Genomic DNA, 16,759 nt, shown 5'->3' with positions numbered 1-16,759 from the left:
CGGGAGTCCTTGAGCCGACTGGTATTCTCAAGGAGGGGGTGATTCTGTCTGCCATCTCCCCTGATTTGCGGCGGGTGCTGCAGGAGTTTCAGGCTGATAGACCTGACCGCTGTCCAGTGGAGAAACTGTCTGTCCCTGATAGATGGACTAGTAAAGTTATTTCTGAGGTTCATTGTTCAGTATTGGCTGGTCATCCTGGGATTTTTGGTACCAGAGATTTGGTTGCTAGGTCCTTTTGGTGGCCTTCCTTGTCACGGGATGTGCGTGCTTTTGTGCAGTCCTGTGGGACTTGTGCTCGGGCCAAGCCTTGCTGTTCTCATGCCAGTGGGTTGCTTTTGCCTTTGCCTGTCCCGAAGAGGCCCTGGACGCATATTTCCATGGATTTTATTTCTGATCTTCCTGTCTCTCAGAGGATGTCTGTCATCTGGGTGGTTTGTGATCGGTTTTCTAAGATGGTCTATTTGGTACCCTTGCCTAAATTGCCCTCCTCCTCTGATTTGGTTCCATTATTTTTTCAGCATGTGGTTCGTTTGCATGGCATTCCGGAGAACATTGTGTCTGACAGAGGTTCCCAGTTTGTTTCTAGGTTTTGGCGGTCCTTTTGTGCTAAGATGGGCATTGATTTGTCTTTTTCTTCAGCGTTCCATCCTCAGACAAATGGCCAGACCGAACGAACCAATCAGACTTTGGAAACCTATCTGAGATGCTTTGTTTCTGCTGATCAGGATGATTGGGTGACCTTCTTGCCATTGGCCGAGTTCGCCCTTAATAATCGGGCTAGTTCGGCTACTTTGGTTTCGCCTTTTTTTTGTAATTCTGGTTTTCATCCTCGTTTTTCTTCAGGGCAGGTTGAGCCTTCTGACTGTCTGGTGTGGATTGTGTGGTGGACAGGTTGCAGCAAATTTGGACTCATGTGGTGGACAATTTAACGTTGTCTCAGGAGAAGGCTCAACGTTTTGCTAACCACCGTCGGTGTGTTGGTCCCCGGCTTCGGGTGGGGGGTTTAGTCTGGTTATCTTCTCATCATGTTCCTATGAAGGTTTCTTCCCCTAAGTTCAAGCCTCGTTTTATTGGTCCTTATAAGATTTCTGAAATTATCAATCCTGTGTCATTTCGTTTGGCCCTTCCAGCTTCTTTTGCCATCCATAATGTGTTCCATAGGTCTTTGTTGCGGAGATATGTGGCACCTATGGTTCCTTCCGTTGATCCTCCTGCTCCGGTGTTGGTTGAGGGGGAGTTGGAGTATGTGGTGGAGAAGATTTTGGATTCTCGTGTCTCGAGACGGAAGCTTCAGTACCTGGTTAAATGGAAGGGTTATGGTCAGGAGGATAATTCCTGGGTTGTTGCCTCCGATGTACATGCTGCCGATTTGGTTCGTGCCTTTCATTTGGCTCGTCCTGATCGGCCTGGGGGCTCTGGTGAGGGTTCGGTGACCCCTCCTCAAGGGGGGTACTGTTGTGAATTCCGTTTTTGTTGTGAATTCCGTTCTCGGGCTCCCTCCTGTGGTCGTGAATGGTACTTTGGTGAGTTCTGTCCTTGGACACCCTCTGGTGGCTTTGTGTGGAACTGCTGATCTTTGAGGTTGGCTTTCTCAGCTGCCCTCATTTATTGTTTCTGCTGGCTTCTGTATTTAACTCTGCTCTGGTCGTTAGTTCATGTCAATGTCTCAGTACTGGTTCAGATCTCTCTTGGATTTCTCTGATGACCTGTCTACTCCAGCAGAAGCTAAGTCCCTGCTAGTTCATTTGTTGTCCATTTGTTTTGAGTATATTTCTCAGTACATGCTATGTTTCTAGTCCAGCTTCCTAATATGATATTTCCTTGCTAGCTGGAAGCTCTGGGGTGCAGAGTGGCACCTCCACACCGTGAGTCGGTGTGGAGGTCTTTTTGCACACTCTGCGTGGTTTTTTGTAGTTTTTTATACTGACCGCACAGTTCCCTTTCCTATCTTCTGTCTATCTAGAGAATTCGGCCTCCTTTGCTAAAATCTGTTTTCATTCCTGTGTTTGTCACTTCCCTCTTAACTCACAGTCAATATTTGTGGGGGCTATCTTTACTTTGGGGAATTTCTCTGAGGCAAGGTAGGCTCCTATTTCTATCTTTAGGGGTAGTTAGCTCTTAGGCTGTGTAGAGGCATCTAGGGAGAGTTAGGAACGCTCCACGGCTATTTCTAGTGTGTGTGATAGGATTAGGGATTGCGGTCAGTAGAGTTACCACCTCCTCGGAGCTTGTCTCAGGTTTTGGTTTTAACCATCAGGTCATTCCGGGTGCTCCTAACCACCAGGTCCATAACAGGCTACAGTTGGGATTAGGGTTAGGGGTGTGTTGGGATTAGTGTTGAAGTTAGAATTGAGGGGTTTCCACTGTTTAGGCACATCAGGGGTCTCCAAACGCAACATGGCGCCACCATTGATTCCAGCCAATCATGCGTTCAAAAAGTCAAATGGTGCTCCCTCCCTTCCGAGCCCCGACGTGCGCCCAAACAGTGGTTTATCCCCACATATGGGGTATCAGCGTACTTACAACAAACTGGGCAACAAATTTTGGGGTCCAATTTCTCCTGTTTCCCTTGTGAAATTAAAAAATTGCTTGCTAAAACATCTTTTTTGAGGAAAGAAAAATTTTTTTTTATTTTCACAGCTCTGCGTTATAAACTTCTGTAAAGCACTTGGGGGTTTAACGTGCTCACCACACATCTAGATAAGTTCCTTGGAGGGTCTAGTTTCCAAAATGGGGTCACTTGTGGGGGGTTTCTACTGTTTAGGCACATCAGGGGCTCTGCAAATGCAACGTGATGCCCGCAGACCATTCCATCAAAGTCTGCATTTCAAAACGTCACTACTTCCCTTCCGAGCCCTGACGTGCGCCCAAACAGTGGTTTACCCCCCACATATGGGTAATCAGTGTACTCAGGACAAACTGGACAACAACATTTGGGGTCCAATTTCTCCTGTTACTCTTGTGAAAATAAAAAATTGCAGGCTAAAAAATAATTTTTGAGGAAAGAAAAATGATTTATTTTCTGCATTATAAACTTCTATGAAGCACTTGGGGGTTTAAAGTGGTTACAGCACATCTAGATTAGTTCCATGGGAGGTCTAGTTTCCAAAATGGGGTCACATGTGGGGGAGCTCCAATGTTTAGGCACACAAGGGCTCTCCAAATGCGACATGGTGTCCGCTGTTGTGAATTCTGCTTTTGGGTTCCCTCCGGTGGTGGTAGGTGGTAATGCAGTTGTCCCTGGGTTTCAGTCCTGGTCAGGTGTGTCTGCTGATTGCAGTTCTGACTGGGGTATTTAGGTGTGCAGGATTCATTAGTCCTTGCCAGTTGCCAATTGTTGTTGGGAGGTGTTGGACCTCTGCCTGGCTCCTCCTGCCTTTCTGCCAAATCAGCAAAGATAAGTGTCTGGTTTTGTTTCTGTGGCACACATGCTGTGTGCTTCATAATTCAGTGCTATTCTTTTGTGTTTTCTTTTCCAGCTTAGATTGTGTCAGTATTTTCTCAGTCTTGTTGGATTCTCTGGGGGTGCAGATATTCATTTCACGTCTTTAGTTAGATTGTGGAATTTTTTGTATTATCTGCTGTGGATATTTTTGGAAGGGTTTTAATACTGACCGCCTAGTATTCTGTCCTATCCTTTTCTATTTAGCTAGAGTGGCCTCTTTTGCTAAATCTTGTTTTCTGCCTGCGTGTGTCTTTTCTTCTCCTACTCACAGTCAATATTCGTATGGGGCTGCCTATCCTTTGGGGTTCTGCTCTGAGGCAAGGTAGTATTCCTATTTCTATCTATAGGGGTATTTAGTCCTCCGGCTGTGTCGAGGTGTCTAGGGTTTGTTAGGCACACCCCACGGCTACTTCTAGTTGCAGTGTTAGTTCAGGATTTGTGGTCAGTACAGTTTCCACCTACTCCAGAGAAAGTTTCATGCGGCTCCAAGGTCACCGGATCATAACAGTCCGCTAACGATTGGAGCTAATTTTTCTTTCAAAAAGTCAAATGGCACTCCTTCCCTTCCGAGCCCTGTCGCGTGCCCAAACAGTGGTTTACCCCCACATGTGAGGTATCAGTGTACTCAGGAGAAATTGCCTAATAAATTTTAGGATCCATTTTATCTTGTTGCCCATGTGAAAATGAAAAAATTGAGGCTAAAATAAATTTTTTGTGGAAAAAAAAGTACTTTTTCATTTTTACGGATCAATTTGTGAAGCACCTGGGGGTTCAAAGTGCTCACTATGCATCTAGATAAGCTCCTTGGGGGGTCTAGTTTCCAAAATGGGGTCACTTGTGGGGAAGCTCCAATGTTTAGGCACACGGGCTCTCCAAACGCGACATGGTGTCCGCTAAAGATTGGAGCCAATTTTTCGGTGAAAAAGTCAAATGGCGCTCCTTCCCTTCAGAGCCCAAGACAAGTTTTGGGCACCACACATAGTGTGCAAAGCATGTATCGAATTATTACGAAAATGGAGCAAAGGACAAAGAAAAAGCTTCAAATTTGGTGTTCCAATGGTGTGGAGAGAGCCAAAAAATCATCATGATGACTGTTATTTCTGTGCAGTGCAAGTGCAAGGATTCAATAAGCATAAGAAACGAAAATGGGAGTAACATGGAATCTGCAAGAAGGCCTGTCCCTCATTGTGAAGATGTGCCTGTACCTGTGTTTACCATAAATAACAGTCATCATGATGATTTTTTGGCTCTCTCCACACCATTGGAACACCAAATTTGAAGCTTTTTCTTTGTCCTTTGCTCCATTTTCGTAATAATTCGATACATGCTTTGCACACTATGTGTGGTGCCCAAAACTTGTCTTGGTCCCCAAGCATAACCCCAAAATAGGCAAAATACACTTTTTTTACGAAGTCTGTTATGTTTCTTCTATGTTTTGGCAGTGTGTATTCACCACAAATGTAACAGAATGAGTCTGGATCGTTAAGACAACTTCTTCTTGATGAGTTCATGCTTTTCACTGGAAAACAGACAACAACATAAAGTTAGTGCAAAAATCAAGCTATGAACAAACTTTTAGAACACTAATTAACACAAAACTATATTGAGAACTGCTCAGTTCAAGTACTAATCCAAAGAAATTAATGAGATGATGCGTCGCATTTACCAACAAGTGCTATAAATAAGATACCAAAAATCTAAAAAACTTGAGCCAATCTGGCAAAACTGATGACATATTCAGAATCAGCACCCCAAAAATACCCTAAATTCGATGAAATATCTTTGGCACCAAAAATGCTGTTGACCAGTGTTATCGACCTAAATTTACCACTAACATGAAGCCCAATGTCACGAAAAGCAGTCTCAGAACCGCTAGGATCCGTTGAAGCGTTCCTGAGTTATTACCTCATAATGGGACACTGGTCAGAATTGCAAAAAACGGCCAGGTCATTAAAGGTGCCGTTACACTAAGCAACTTACCAGCGATCGCGACCAGCGACGTGATCGCTGGTAAGTTGCTGTGTGGTCGCTGGGGAGCTGTCACACAGACAGCTCTCTCCAGCGACCAAGCGACTTCGGCATCGCTGAAACTGTCTTCAGCGATGCCGAAGTCCCCATGTAAAAAAAACAAAAAAAACACTACATACGCACCTTCTGTCGTCCTTCATGTCCCTCGGCGCTTGCCGCACTGACTGTGTCTCCGCGCCGGCCGGCCGTAACAGCGGTGCCCAGCGGTGAACCGCTGTTACTGCAGGTTCACCGCTGGGCTCTGCTTTACGGCCGGACGGCGCTGAGACAGTCAGTACGGCAAGCTCCAGGGGACGTGACGGACTGTGAGTATGTAGTGTTTTTTTTTTTACTTTTACCATGGTATCCATGGTTTACCATGGTATCCATGGTAAATATCGGGTTACTAAGCGCGGCCCTTCGCTTAGTAACCCGATGTTTACCATGGATACCAGTGAAGACATCGCTGGATCGGCGTCACACACGGCGATCCAGCGGTGTCAGCGGGAGAGTTGCGACGAAAGAAAGTTCGTCCACTCTCCCTGCAACCAGCGATATCCCAGCAGGATCCAGATCGCTGCTGCGTGCCAAACATAGCGATATCGCTATGCAGGACGCTGCAACGTCACGGATCGCTGGCGATATCGCTGCAACCTCGCCTAGTGTGACGGTACCTTAAGGTCAAAATAGGCTTGGTCATGAAGGGGTTAAAAAGCAATGTCTGACTTTCATTTGTTCATTCTCATAGATTTTTGATTTGTTATTATTTTTGTCAGATTCAAGTTATTTCTGTGACCATTGTGGGTTTTTCTGTCATTAAACCAGGGATACCAACAATTTTGACCACGTGTGTAGGAGGAATTAATATTTTGACTCCACAGCCACTTTCTGGAAAATCAGCACGAAGTGGATGTTGGAGAGAGAAAATTACAATTTGCCATTTTATTACCCAGCACATAGTGCCCAGATTGTGCTCCAGGAGACACACACTGCAAATTAAGTGGATTCACCTCACTATATAATATTACTAAATACAGAGATCCTAAATGTTGTTTGAGCACACTGCAAGACTCTGAAGTGTGAGCGGATTTTGCTGGATTGGTTTATAGAAACTCTGTTACTTTTCAACAGCCTTTGAGCCACTAGTAGTGTGGGAACCTGTTGTGAACTCCGTTTTCAGGCTCCCTCTTGTGGTCACAGATGGTATTGTGTGACTTTGGTTTTTGGGCTCCCCCTGGTGGTTTGGTTTGTTATCCTGCGGGTCTGGCTGGATCAGCTGCCTCGTTATCCACCAGGGAGGCTCTTATTTAGCTCGGCTTCACTTCCACTTGTCGCCGGCTGTCAATGTATTCAGTGCTATTCTGATTGCTCTTGTTCATCTTGTTTTCTGCCTCTTCAGGATAAGCTAAGTTCTGTTTGAATATTTTTGCTCATCTGCCTGCAATATGATTTCTGTGTATGATGAGTCTAGTCCAGCTTGCTAATATATGATTTCTTTTTGCTGGTAAGCTCTGGGGTACGGAGTTGCTTCCCCTGCACCGTTAGTCGGTGCGGGGGCTCGAGCAATCTCTGCGTGGATATTTTGAATAGGGTTTTGTATTGACCGCACAGTCCCCTTCCTATTTTCTGCTATTTAGTATTAGCGGGCCTCGTTTGCTAAATCTAATTTCATCTCTGCGTTTGTGCCTTCCCCTTAACTAACCGTTAATATTTGTGGGGGGCTTTCTATTTCTTTGGGGTCATTTCACTGAGGCAAGCGAGGACTCTTTCCCTCTAGGATTAGTCAGTTTCTCCGGCCGTGACGAGACGTCTAGGAATTTTTTAGGTAACGTTCCACGGCTACTTTTAGTTGCTTGCGGATAGGATCAGGTTGCGGTCAATCTAGCTACCACTTCCCCAGAGCTAGTTGTCCGTTAGTACTTAGCTTGTCAGACCTGCGATCCTTGCCACTGGGATCATAACAGTACAGCCGGACCGTAAGGTGTTAATTGCATGGCAGAAGCAGGAGAAAAGAAGCTTGGAGATTTTTTTTTTTTTTGCTGCTGTGTGTCTAGCTGCTGTGTGTCTGGCTTCTATCCTCCTCTTAATCTTGGTGTGGCTCTGAGTTTAGCCTCCAGTGTAGATCATCTTGCTGCAAGGGTACAAAGTATTCAGGATTTTGTTGTGCACAGTCCTATGTCAGAGCCTAGAATACCTATTCCAGAGTTGTTTTCTGGAGATAGATCTAGGTTCCTGAATTTTAAGAACAATTGCAAATTGTTTCTTTCTTTGAAACCTCGTTCCTCTGGGGATTCTGTTCAGCAAGTTAAGATTATTATTTCTTTCTTGCGTGGCGATCCTCAAGATTGGGCTTTCGCATTGGCTCCAGGGGACCCTGCATTGCTCAGTGTGGATGCGTTTTTTCTGGCCCTTGGATTGCTCTATGAGGAACCTAATCTTGAGAACCAAGCTGAAAAAGCATTATTGGCCCTCTCTCAGGGGCAAGATGATGCAGAGGTGTACTGCCAGAAATTTTGTAAATGGTCGGTGCTTACTCAATGGAATGAGTGTGCCCTGGCTGCAAATTTCAGAAAAGGTCTTTCTGAAGCCATTAAGAATGTCATGGTGGGGTTCCCTACGCCTGCAGGTCTGAATGAGTCAATGACTCTGGCCATTCAGATTGATCGGCGTTTGCGGGAGCGCAAACCTGCGCACCGTTCGGTGGTGTCTTCTGAACAGACACCTGAGTCTATGCAATGTGATAGAATTCTGACCAGAAGTGAACGGCAAAATTATAGACGGCAAAATGGGTTGTGCTTTTACTGTGGTGATTCAGCTCATGTTATCTCAGCATGCTCTAAGCGCACAAAAAGGATTGATAATTCTGTCACCATCGGTACTTTACAGCCTAAGTTTATTTTGTCTGTTACCCTGATTTGTTCCCTGTCATCTTACCCGGTTATGGCTTTTGTGGATTCAGGTGCTGCCCTGAGTCTGATGGATTTGTCATTTGCCAGGCACTGTGGTTTTGTTTTGGAGCCTTTAAAATTCCCTATCCCACTAAGGGGAATTGATGCTACACAATTGGCTACGAATAAACCTCAGTACTGGACACAAGTGACCATGTGCATGACTCCTGCTCATCAGGAGGTGATTCGTTTTCTTGTATTGCATAATTTGCATGATGTTGTCGTGTTGGGCCTGCCATGGTTGCAGACTCATAATCCAGTCCTGGATTGGAAAGCAATGTCTGTGGCAAGTTGGGGTTGTCAGGGAATTCATGGCGACGCTCCTGTGGTGTCAATTGCTTCATCCACTCCTTCTGAGGTCCCTGCGTTTTTGTCAGATTACCAGGATGTATTTGATGAGCCCAAACTCAGTTCTCTACCTCCTCATAGGGATTGTGATTGTGCTATAAATTTGATTCCTGGTAGTAAATTTCCTAAGGGACGACTTTTCAATTTGTCAGTGCCGGAGCATGCTGCTATGCGGAATTATATAAAGGAGTCTTTGGAGAAAGGACTTATTCGCCCCTCCTCGTCCCCTCTTGGTGCGGGGTTCTTTTTTGTGGCTAAGAAAGATGGTTCCCTGAGACCTTGTATTGATTATCGCCTTCTAAACAAAATCACGGTCAAATTTCAGTATCCTTTGCCATTGTTATCTGATCTGTTTGCTCGCATTAGGGGGGCTAGTTGGTTCACCAAGATAGATCTTCGAGGTGCGTATAACCTTGTGCGTATTAAGCAGGGTGATGAATGGAAAACTGCATTTAATACGCCCGAAGGCCATTTTGAGTACTTGGTGATGCCTTTTGGACTTTCTAACGCTCCTTCTGTCTTTCAGTCCTTTATGCACGACATCTTCCGGGAATATCTGGATAAATTTATGATTGTGTATCTGGATGATATTCTGGTTTTTTCGGATGATTGGAAGTCCCATGTTGAGCAGGTCAGGATGGTGTTTCGGGTCCTGCGTGCCAATGCGTTATTTATGAAGGGCTCAAAATGTCTTTTTGGAGTCCAGAAGGTTTCTTTTTTGGGTTTCATTTTTTCTCTTTCTGCTATTGAGATGGACCCAGTCAAGGTTCAGGCTATTCATGACTGGACTCAGCCTACATCTGTTAAGAGTCTTCAGAAGTTCTTGGGTTTTGCTAACTTTTACCGTCGCTTCATCGCTAATTTTTCTGGTGTTGTTAAGCCATTGACGGATTTGACCAAGAAGGGCTCTGATGTTACTAATTGGTCTCCTGCGGCTGTGGAGGCCTTTCGGGAGCTGAAGCGCCGGTTTTCTTCAGCTCCGGTCTTATGTCAGCCAGACGTCTCCCTTCCCTTCCAGGTCGAGGTTGATGCTTCTGAGATTGGAGCGGGGGCTGTTTTGTTGCAGAGAAGCTCTGATGGCTCTGTGATGAAGCCATGTGCTTTCTTTTCAAGAAAATTTTCGCCTGCCGAGTGGAATTATGATGTTGGTAATCAGGAGTTGTTGGCTATGAAGTGGGCATTTGAGGAGTGGCGACATTGGCTCGAGGGAGCTAAGCATCGTGTGGTGGTCTTGACTGATCAGAAAAATCTGATTTATCTCGAGTCGGCCAAGCGCCTGAATCCTAGACAGGCTCGTTGGTCGTTGTTTTTCTCCCGTTTCGATTTTGTGGTTTCGTACCTGCCTGGTTCGAAGAATGTGAAGGCTGATGCTCTTTCTAGGAGCTTCGTGCCTGACTCTCCGGGAGATTCAGAGCCGGCTGGTATTCTCAAAGAGGGAGTGATTTTGTCTGCCATTTCCCCAGATTTGCGACGTGTGCTGCAGAAATTTCAGACGGATAGACCTGACCGTTGCCCACCAGAGAGACTGTTTGTCCCAGATAGATGGACCAGCAGAGTTATTTCCGAGGTTCATTCTTCGGTGTTGGCAGGCCATCCTGGGATTTTTGGTACCAGAGATTTGGTGGCTAGGTCCTTTTGGTGGCCTTCCTTGTCACGGGATGTGCGTTCCTTTGTGCAGTCTTGTGGAATTTGTGCTCGGGCTAAGCCTTGCTGTTCTCGTGCCAGTGGCTTGTTGCTACCTTTGCCTGTCCCGAAGAGGCCTTGGACGCACATTTCCATGGATTTTATTTCAGATCTCCCTGTCTCTCAGAGAATGTCTGTCATTTGGGTGGTGTGTGATCGTTTTTCTAAGATGGTCCATTTGGTGCCCTTGCCTAAGTTGCCTTCCTCCTCCGAGTTGGTTCCTCTGTTTTTTTCAAAATGTGGTTCGTTTGCACGGGATCCCTGAAAATATTGTTTCCGACAGAGGATCCCAGTTTGTGTCTAGATTTTGGCGGACCTTTTGTGCTAAGATGGGCATTGATTTGTCTTTTTCGTCGGCTTTCCATCCTCAGACGAATGGCCAAACCGAGCGCACTAATCAGACTTTGGAAACCTATTTAAGATGTTTTGTTTCGGCTGATCAGGACGACTGGGTGACTTTTTTGCCATTGGCCGAGTTTGCCCTTAATAATTGGGCTAGTTCTGCTACTTTGGTTTTGCCTTTTTTTTTTGTAATTCAGGGTTTCATCCTCTTTTTTCCTTGGGTCAGGTGGAGCCTTCTGACTGTCCTGGAGTGGATGTTGTGTTGGATAGGTTGCATCAGATTTGGAGTCATGTGGTGGACAATTTGAAGCTGTCACAAGACAAGGCTCAGAGCTTTGCCAACCGCCGTCGCTGTGTGGGCCCCCGACTTCGCGTTGGGGACTTGGTGTGGTTGTCTTCTCGCTTTGTTCCTATGAAGGTCTCCTCTCCTAAGTTTAAGCCTCGGTTTATCGGTCCTTATAAGATTTTGGAAGTCCTTAACCCTGTGTCTTTTCGTTTGGACCTCCCGGCATCGTTTGCTATTCATAATGTGTTCCATCGGTCGTTGTTGCGGAGGTATGTGGTACCTGTTGTTCCTTCGGTTGAGCCTCCTGCCCCTGTGCTGGTTGAGGGAGAATTGGAATACGTGGTGGAGAAGATCTTGGATTCTCGTATTTCTAGACGGAGGCTTCAGTATTTGGTTAAGTGGAAAGGCTATGGTCAGGAGGATAATTCCTGGGTTGTCGCCTCTGATGTTCATGCGGCCGATTTGGTTCGTGCCTTCCATGTGGCTCACCCTGATCGCCCTGGGGGTTTTGTTGAGGGTTCGGTGACCCCTCCTCAAGGGGGGGGTACTGTTGTGAACTCCATTTTCAGGCTCCCTCTTGTGGTCACAGATGGTATTGTGTGACTTTGGTTTTTGGGCTCCCCCTGGTGGTTTGGTTTGTTATCCTGCGGGTCTGGCTGGATCCGCTGCCTCGTTATCCACCAGGGAGGCTCTTATTTAGCTCGGCTTCACTTCCACTTGTCGCCGGCTGTCAATGTATTCAGTGCTATTCTGATTGCTCTTGTTCATCTTGTTTTCTGCCTCTTCAGGATAAGCTAAGTTCTGTTTGAATATTTTTGCTCATCTGCCTGCAATATGATTTCTGTGTATGATGAGTCTAGTCCAGCTTGCTAATATATGATTTCTTTTTGCTGGTAAGCTCTGGGGTACGGAGTTGCTTCCCCCGCACCGTTAGTCGGTGCGGGGGCTCGAGCAATCTCTGCGTGGATATTTTGAATAGGGTTTTGTATTGACCGCACAGTCCCCTTCCTATTTTCTGCTATTTAGTATTAGCGGGCCTCGTTTGCTAAATCTAATTTCATCTCTGCGTTTGTGCCTTCCCCTTAACTAACCGTTAATATTTGTGGGGGGCTTTCTATTTCTTTGGGGTCATTTCACTGAGGCAAGCGAGGACTTTCTTTCCCTCTAGGATTAGTCAGTTTCTCTGGCCGTGACGAGACGTCTAGGAATTTTTTAGGTAACGTTCCACGGCTACTTTTAGTTGGTTGCGGATAGGATCAGGTTGCGGTCAATCTAGCTACCACTTCCCCAGAGCTAGTTGTCCGTTAGTACTTAGCTTGTCAGACCTGCGATCCTTGCCACTGGGATCATAACAGGAACCTCTGTTTCTACATTGACAGATAATGGACCTGAGTGGGGACTTGGCTTTTTGTGAGATGAGAATTGGTATTATTTTCGCCTACATAACATTGATTGGTTTCTTTTTATTCGATAGTTGGGAGGCAGAATGAACAAACAGTTGAACACCACGCACTACTGGCTCATCCAACAAGGTGGACTGTCATTGTCTTGATGAATAATTAAAGGGAACCTGTCACCCCCAAAATGGAAGGTGAGCTAAGCCCACTGTCATCAGGAGCTTATCTACATCATTCTGTAATGCTGTAGATAAGCCACCGATGTTACCTGAAAGATAATAAAAAGAGGTTCGATTATACTCACCCAGTGGCAGTCCCGCTGCGGTGGGCTTCACTGGTCCGGTCCGGCGCCTCCTATCTTCCTTCCATGACGTTCTCTTCTGGTCTTCACACCACGGCTCTGGCGCAGGCATACTTTCTCTGCCCTGTTAAGGGCAGAGCAAAGTACTGCAGTGTGCAGGCGCCGGGAAAGGTCAGAGAGGCCCAGCGCCTGCGCACTGCAGTACTTTGCTATGCCCTAAACAGGGCAGACAAAGTACGCCTGCGCTGGAGCCACGCCGTGAAAACCAGAAGAGGATGTCATGGAATGAAGATAGGAGGCGCCGGACCGGACCGCAGCGGGACCGCCCCTGGGTGAGTATCTAACCTCTTTTTATCATTTTTCAGGTAACATCGGGAGCTTACAGAATGCTGTAGATAAGCCCCTGATGACTGGGCTTTTGCTCACCTTCCATTTTGGGGGTGACAGGTTCCCTTTAAAGTTTTTTACGTAGCTTGCCATTTTTATGGACAGTTTAAGTAGAAATGTTCAAAAATATAAAACTCAAGGATATTTTATTAAAAAAAAAAAATGTTTTTTGTCTTGGCAGATGACTGTACCAGGAGATCAGAGGGACAGCTGACCTCTTCAATTTTTAAATCTGATAATCTTGAGATCCTACAAGATACAACTAAAGTGACTGCTGTTACTCCAGATATATCGACATCCATTCACAGCAAAGATCTGTCATCCGATCCTATGAAACAGGTCCCATCTTCTGATTCATTACTGACTACTAAGGAAAATCAAAGTCACAAAAGATGCATTAAAAAACAAACTGCTCCTAAAGCAAAGAAGTCATTTTCATGTTCAGAATGTGGGAAATGTTTTAACAAGAAATCAGAATTGGTTATTCACTGTAGAATTCACACAGGGGAGAAGCCTTTTTCCTGTTCAGAATGTGGGAAATGTTTTAACCAGAAAGGGAGTCTAGTTAGTCACCAGAGAACTCATACAGGGGAGATGCCTTTTTCCTGTTCAGAATGTGGGAAATGTTTTAAACACAAAGTGCTTCTTGTTAGACATCAGAGAAGTCCCACAGGGGAGAAGCCTTTTTCATGTCCAGAATGTGGGAAATGTTTTAACTGGAAATCGCTTCTAGTTCGTCACCAGATAACTCATACAGGGGAGAAGCCTTTTTCCTGTTCAGATTGTGGGAAATGTTTTAACCAGAAAGCAGATTTGGTTAATCACCGTAGAATTCACACAGGGGAGAAGCCTTTTTCCTGTTCAGAATGTGGAAAATGTTTTAGACTGAAAGGGAGTCTAGTTAGCCACCAGAGAAATCACACAGGACAGAAGCCTTTTTCCTGTTCAGAATGTGGGAAATGTTTTATCCGGAAATCACGTCTTGTTAGCCATCAAAGAACCCACACAGGGGAGAAGCCTTTTTCCTGTTCAGAATGTGGGAAATGTTTTTCAGATAAATGGCTGCTTGTTACTCACCAGAGAGTTCACACAGGGAAGAAGCCTTTTTCCTGTTCAGAATGTGGGAAATGTTTTATCCGGAAATCACAGCTTGTTAGCCATCAAAGAACCCACACAGGGGAGAAACCTTTTTCCTGTTCAGAATGTGGGAAATGTTTTAGCTAGAAAGCAGATTTGGTTAATCACCGTAGAATTCACACAGGGGAGAAGCCTTTTTCCTGTTCAGAATGTGGGAAATGTTTTTACCAGAAAGGGAAGCTAGTTAGTCACCAGAGAACTCATACAGGGGAGAAGCCTTTTTCCTGTTCAGATTGTGGGAAATGTTTTAACCAGAAAGCAGATTTGGTTAATCACCGTAGAATTCACACAGGGGAGAAGCCTTTTTCCTGTTCAGAATGCGGGAAATGTTTTAGACTGAAAGTGAGTCTAGTTAGCCACCAGAGAAATCACACAGGACAGAAGCCTTTTTCCTGTTCAGAATGTGGGAAATGTTTTATCCAGAAATCACATCTTGTTAGCCATCAAAGAACCCACACAAGGGAGAAGCCTTTTTCCTGTTCAGAATGTGGGAAATGTTTTAACCAGAAATGGAGTCTAGTTAGTCACCAGAGAACTCACACAGGAGAGAAGCCTTTTTCCTGTTCAGAATGTGGGAAATGTTTTAAATGGAAACAGCTTCTTGTTAGACATCAGTGCAGTCACACAGAGGAGAACCCTTTTTCGTTTTCTTAATGTGGGAAATATTTTACTTGGAAATCAACTGTTGATAAACATCAGATACGTCACATAGAAGCCTTTTTTATGTTCATAATGTTGTAATAGTTTTAACCCAAACTTAATCTTTTTAAAGGGTTTGTCTCTTGTCTTTCCTCATGTTTGCTGACAAAAGGATAAAATTAAACTTTATTAATTCTAAATGTAAAACTATACACATAATTCACCCCCTTAAGGTTAGTCAGTAGGTGACTAATAGAAAAAACATGTATATATATACACTCACTCTCCAAGCCTCTCATTTATACGGGTTTCATCGTCCTCACTAGGGTTGAGCGACTTTTACTTTTTTGGGGTCGAGTCGGGTTTTGTGAAACCCGACTATCTCAAAAGTCGAGTCGAGTGCAATCGGCCGATTATCGCGAAAAGTCGGGGATCGACCGAAAGACGAAACCCAATGCAAGTCAATGGGGAAGCATAGTCGGCAGTGAGTGGGGGGCCAGAAAAACACCTACAGTGCCCATTTTAATGGTAAAAACATCCATTCTTGTTACTGAAGCTTGTCAATCTTAATTTACTTTATAATAATAGTTAGGCATTGGAAATTGGGGGTCATTTGGCTAAAGTTGTGGGGGTTAGGGCTGGTTCAAGTATTTAGCGGGCCCAGGAAATGTGGACCACATCATGGCAGTGGAGCAGGGAGAGGTAAGTATTTCAACTTTGCAAGTGCTGTGATTCTGAGCAAGCCGGGGGGGGGGGGGGGCCCTCGTTCGCATTGGCACTGGCACAGGGTCTCTCAAAGTTCGGCGGTGTGTTTGCACGGCGGGGGCGCCTCCCACTGGCAGCGACACTTTTGCGTACTATGAGGGGCCCTGTGCCAGTGACGTCGCCAACGAGTATGCCCCCCACCTGATGAAGGAACCTGCACTTTCATCTGCACCTTCCTCTTTGTCCCCGTGTAAGGTGGTATAGTATGCGGGAAGGGGAACCTGACTTTCAGCAGGGTCAGATTCTGGCTGTGTAGCGTGCAAGGGGAATGTAGTGGTCTGGGTCAATGTACCAGCAGACTCATTTAGCACTGGCTGGGCAATGGGCAGGATGCGGAGGAAACACAGATATAGGCCCAAATAATAAAGTGGGCTAAATGCAGTTCAAAATTGGTAACAGAACTAACCAGGCGGCAATGCTTTGTTCAGTGGAGGACAACTATAATGAGAGGCGGACACAGTGAGTAGGCCCAAATAAGTAACTAGGCTAAATGCAGTTCAAAATTGGTAACAGTAGGAAACAGGCGGCACTGCTTTATCCAGTGGAGGAGAACACCAAGCAGCGGCAGACTCCGTTACTAGGCCCCAAGCAAACTAGTAGGCCAACTGCAGTGTTAAATTAACAACTACCTAATGAGAGCCTGAAGGTTGAAGCTCAAGAAAACCAAACAGGAGGAAACCCAGGAGCGGCAGACACCGTTAGAAGGCCCCAACCAAAATAGTAGGGCAACTGCAGTGTTATATAAACAACTACTTAATGAGAGCCTGAAGGTTGAAGCTCAGACAAGTAAACATGGAGGGGAACACCAAGGAACAGCAGACACCGTTAGTAGGCCCCAACCAAAGTAGTAGGGCAACTGCAGTGTTATATAAACAACTACTTAATGAGAGCCTGAAGGTTGAAGCTCAGACAAGTAAACCTGGAGGAGAACAACAAGGAACGGCAGACACCGTTAGTAGGCCCCAACCAAAGTAGTAGGGCAACTGCAGTGTTATATAAACAACTACTTAATGAGAGCCTGAAGGTTGAAGCTCAGCTTTTTCAGTGGAGGACAGCGTGAGTGAGTGGCGCAGA

The 16,759-nt window shown here is 45.5% G+C and overlaps 2 protein-coding genes across 2 annotated transcripts in view; both read left to right on the top strand.

Annotated features, from left to right (window-relative positions):
* The window catches only part of LOC143766893 (uncharacterized), a 47,412-nt gene extending 33,029 nt beyond the window's left edge, over window positions 1-14,383 (top strand). The window contains exons 2-3 of the mRNA XM_077254897.1: window positions 12,534-12,591; window positions 13,326-14,383. Coding sequence (XP_077111012.1) covers window positions 12,534-12,591; window positions 13,326-14,368 — 1,101 coding nt within the window. The 3' untranslated portion in view covers window positions 14,369-14,383. The remainder of the gene's footprint in view (window positions 1-12,533; window positions 12,592-13,325) is intronic.
* Window positions 1-16,759, top strand: part of LOC143766870 (uncharacterized) — a 512,717-nt gene that overhangs the window by 329,044 nt on the left and 166,914 nt on the right. The gene's annotated exons all lie outside the window — the stretch shown is intronic.

Source organism: Ranitomeya variabilis, chromosome 4, assembly GCF_051348905.1.
Source record: "Ranitomeya variabilis isolate aRanVar5 chromosome 4, aRanVar5.hap1, whole genome shotgun sequence".
Taxonomy (NCBI): domain Eukaryota; kingdom Metazoa; phylum Chordata; class Amphibia; order Anura; family Dendrobatidae; genus Ranitomeya; species Ranitomeya variabilis.
This window is presented reverse-complemented; position numbering and strand designations above follow the sequence as displayed.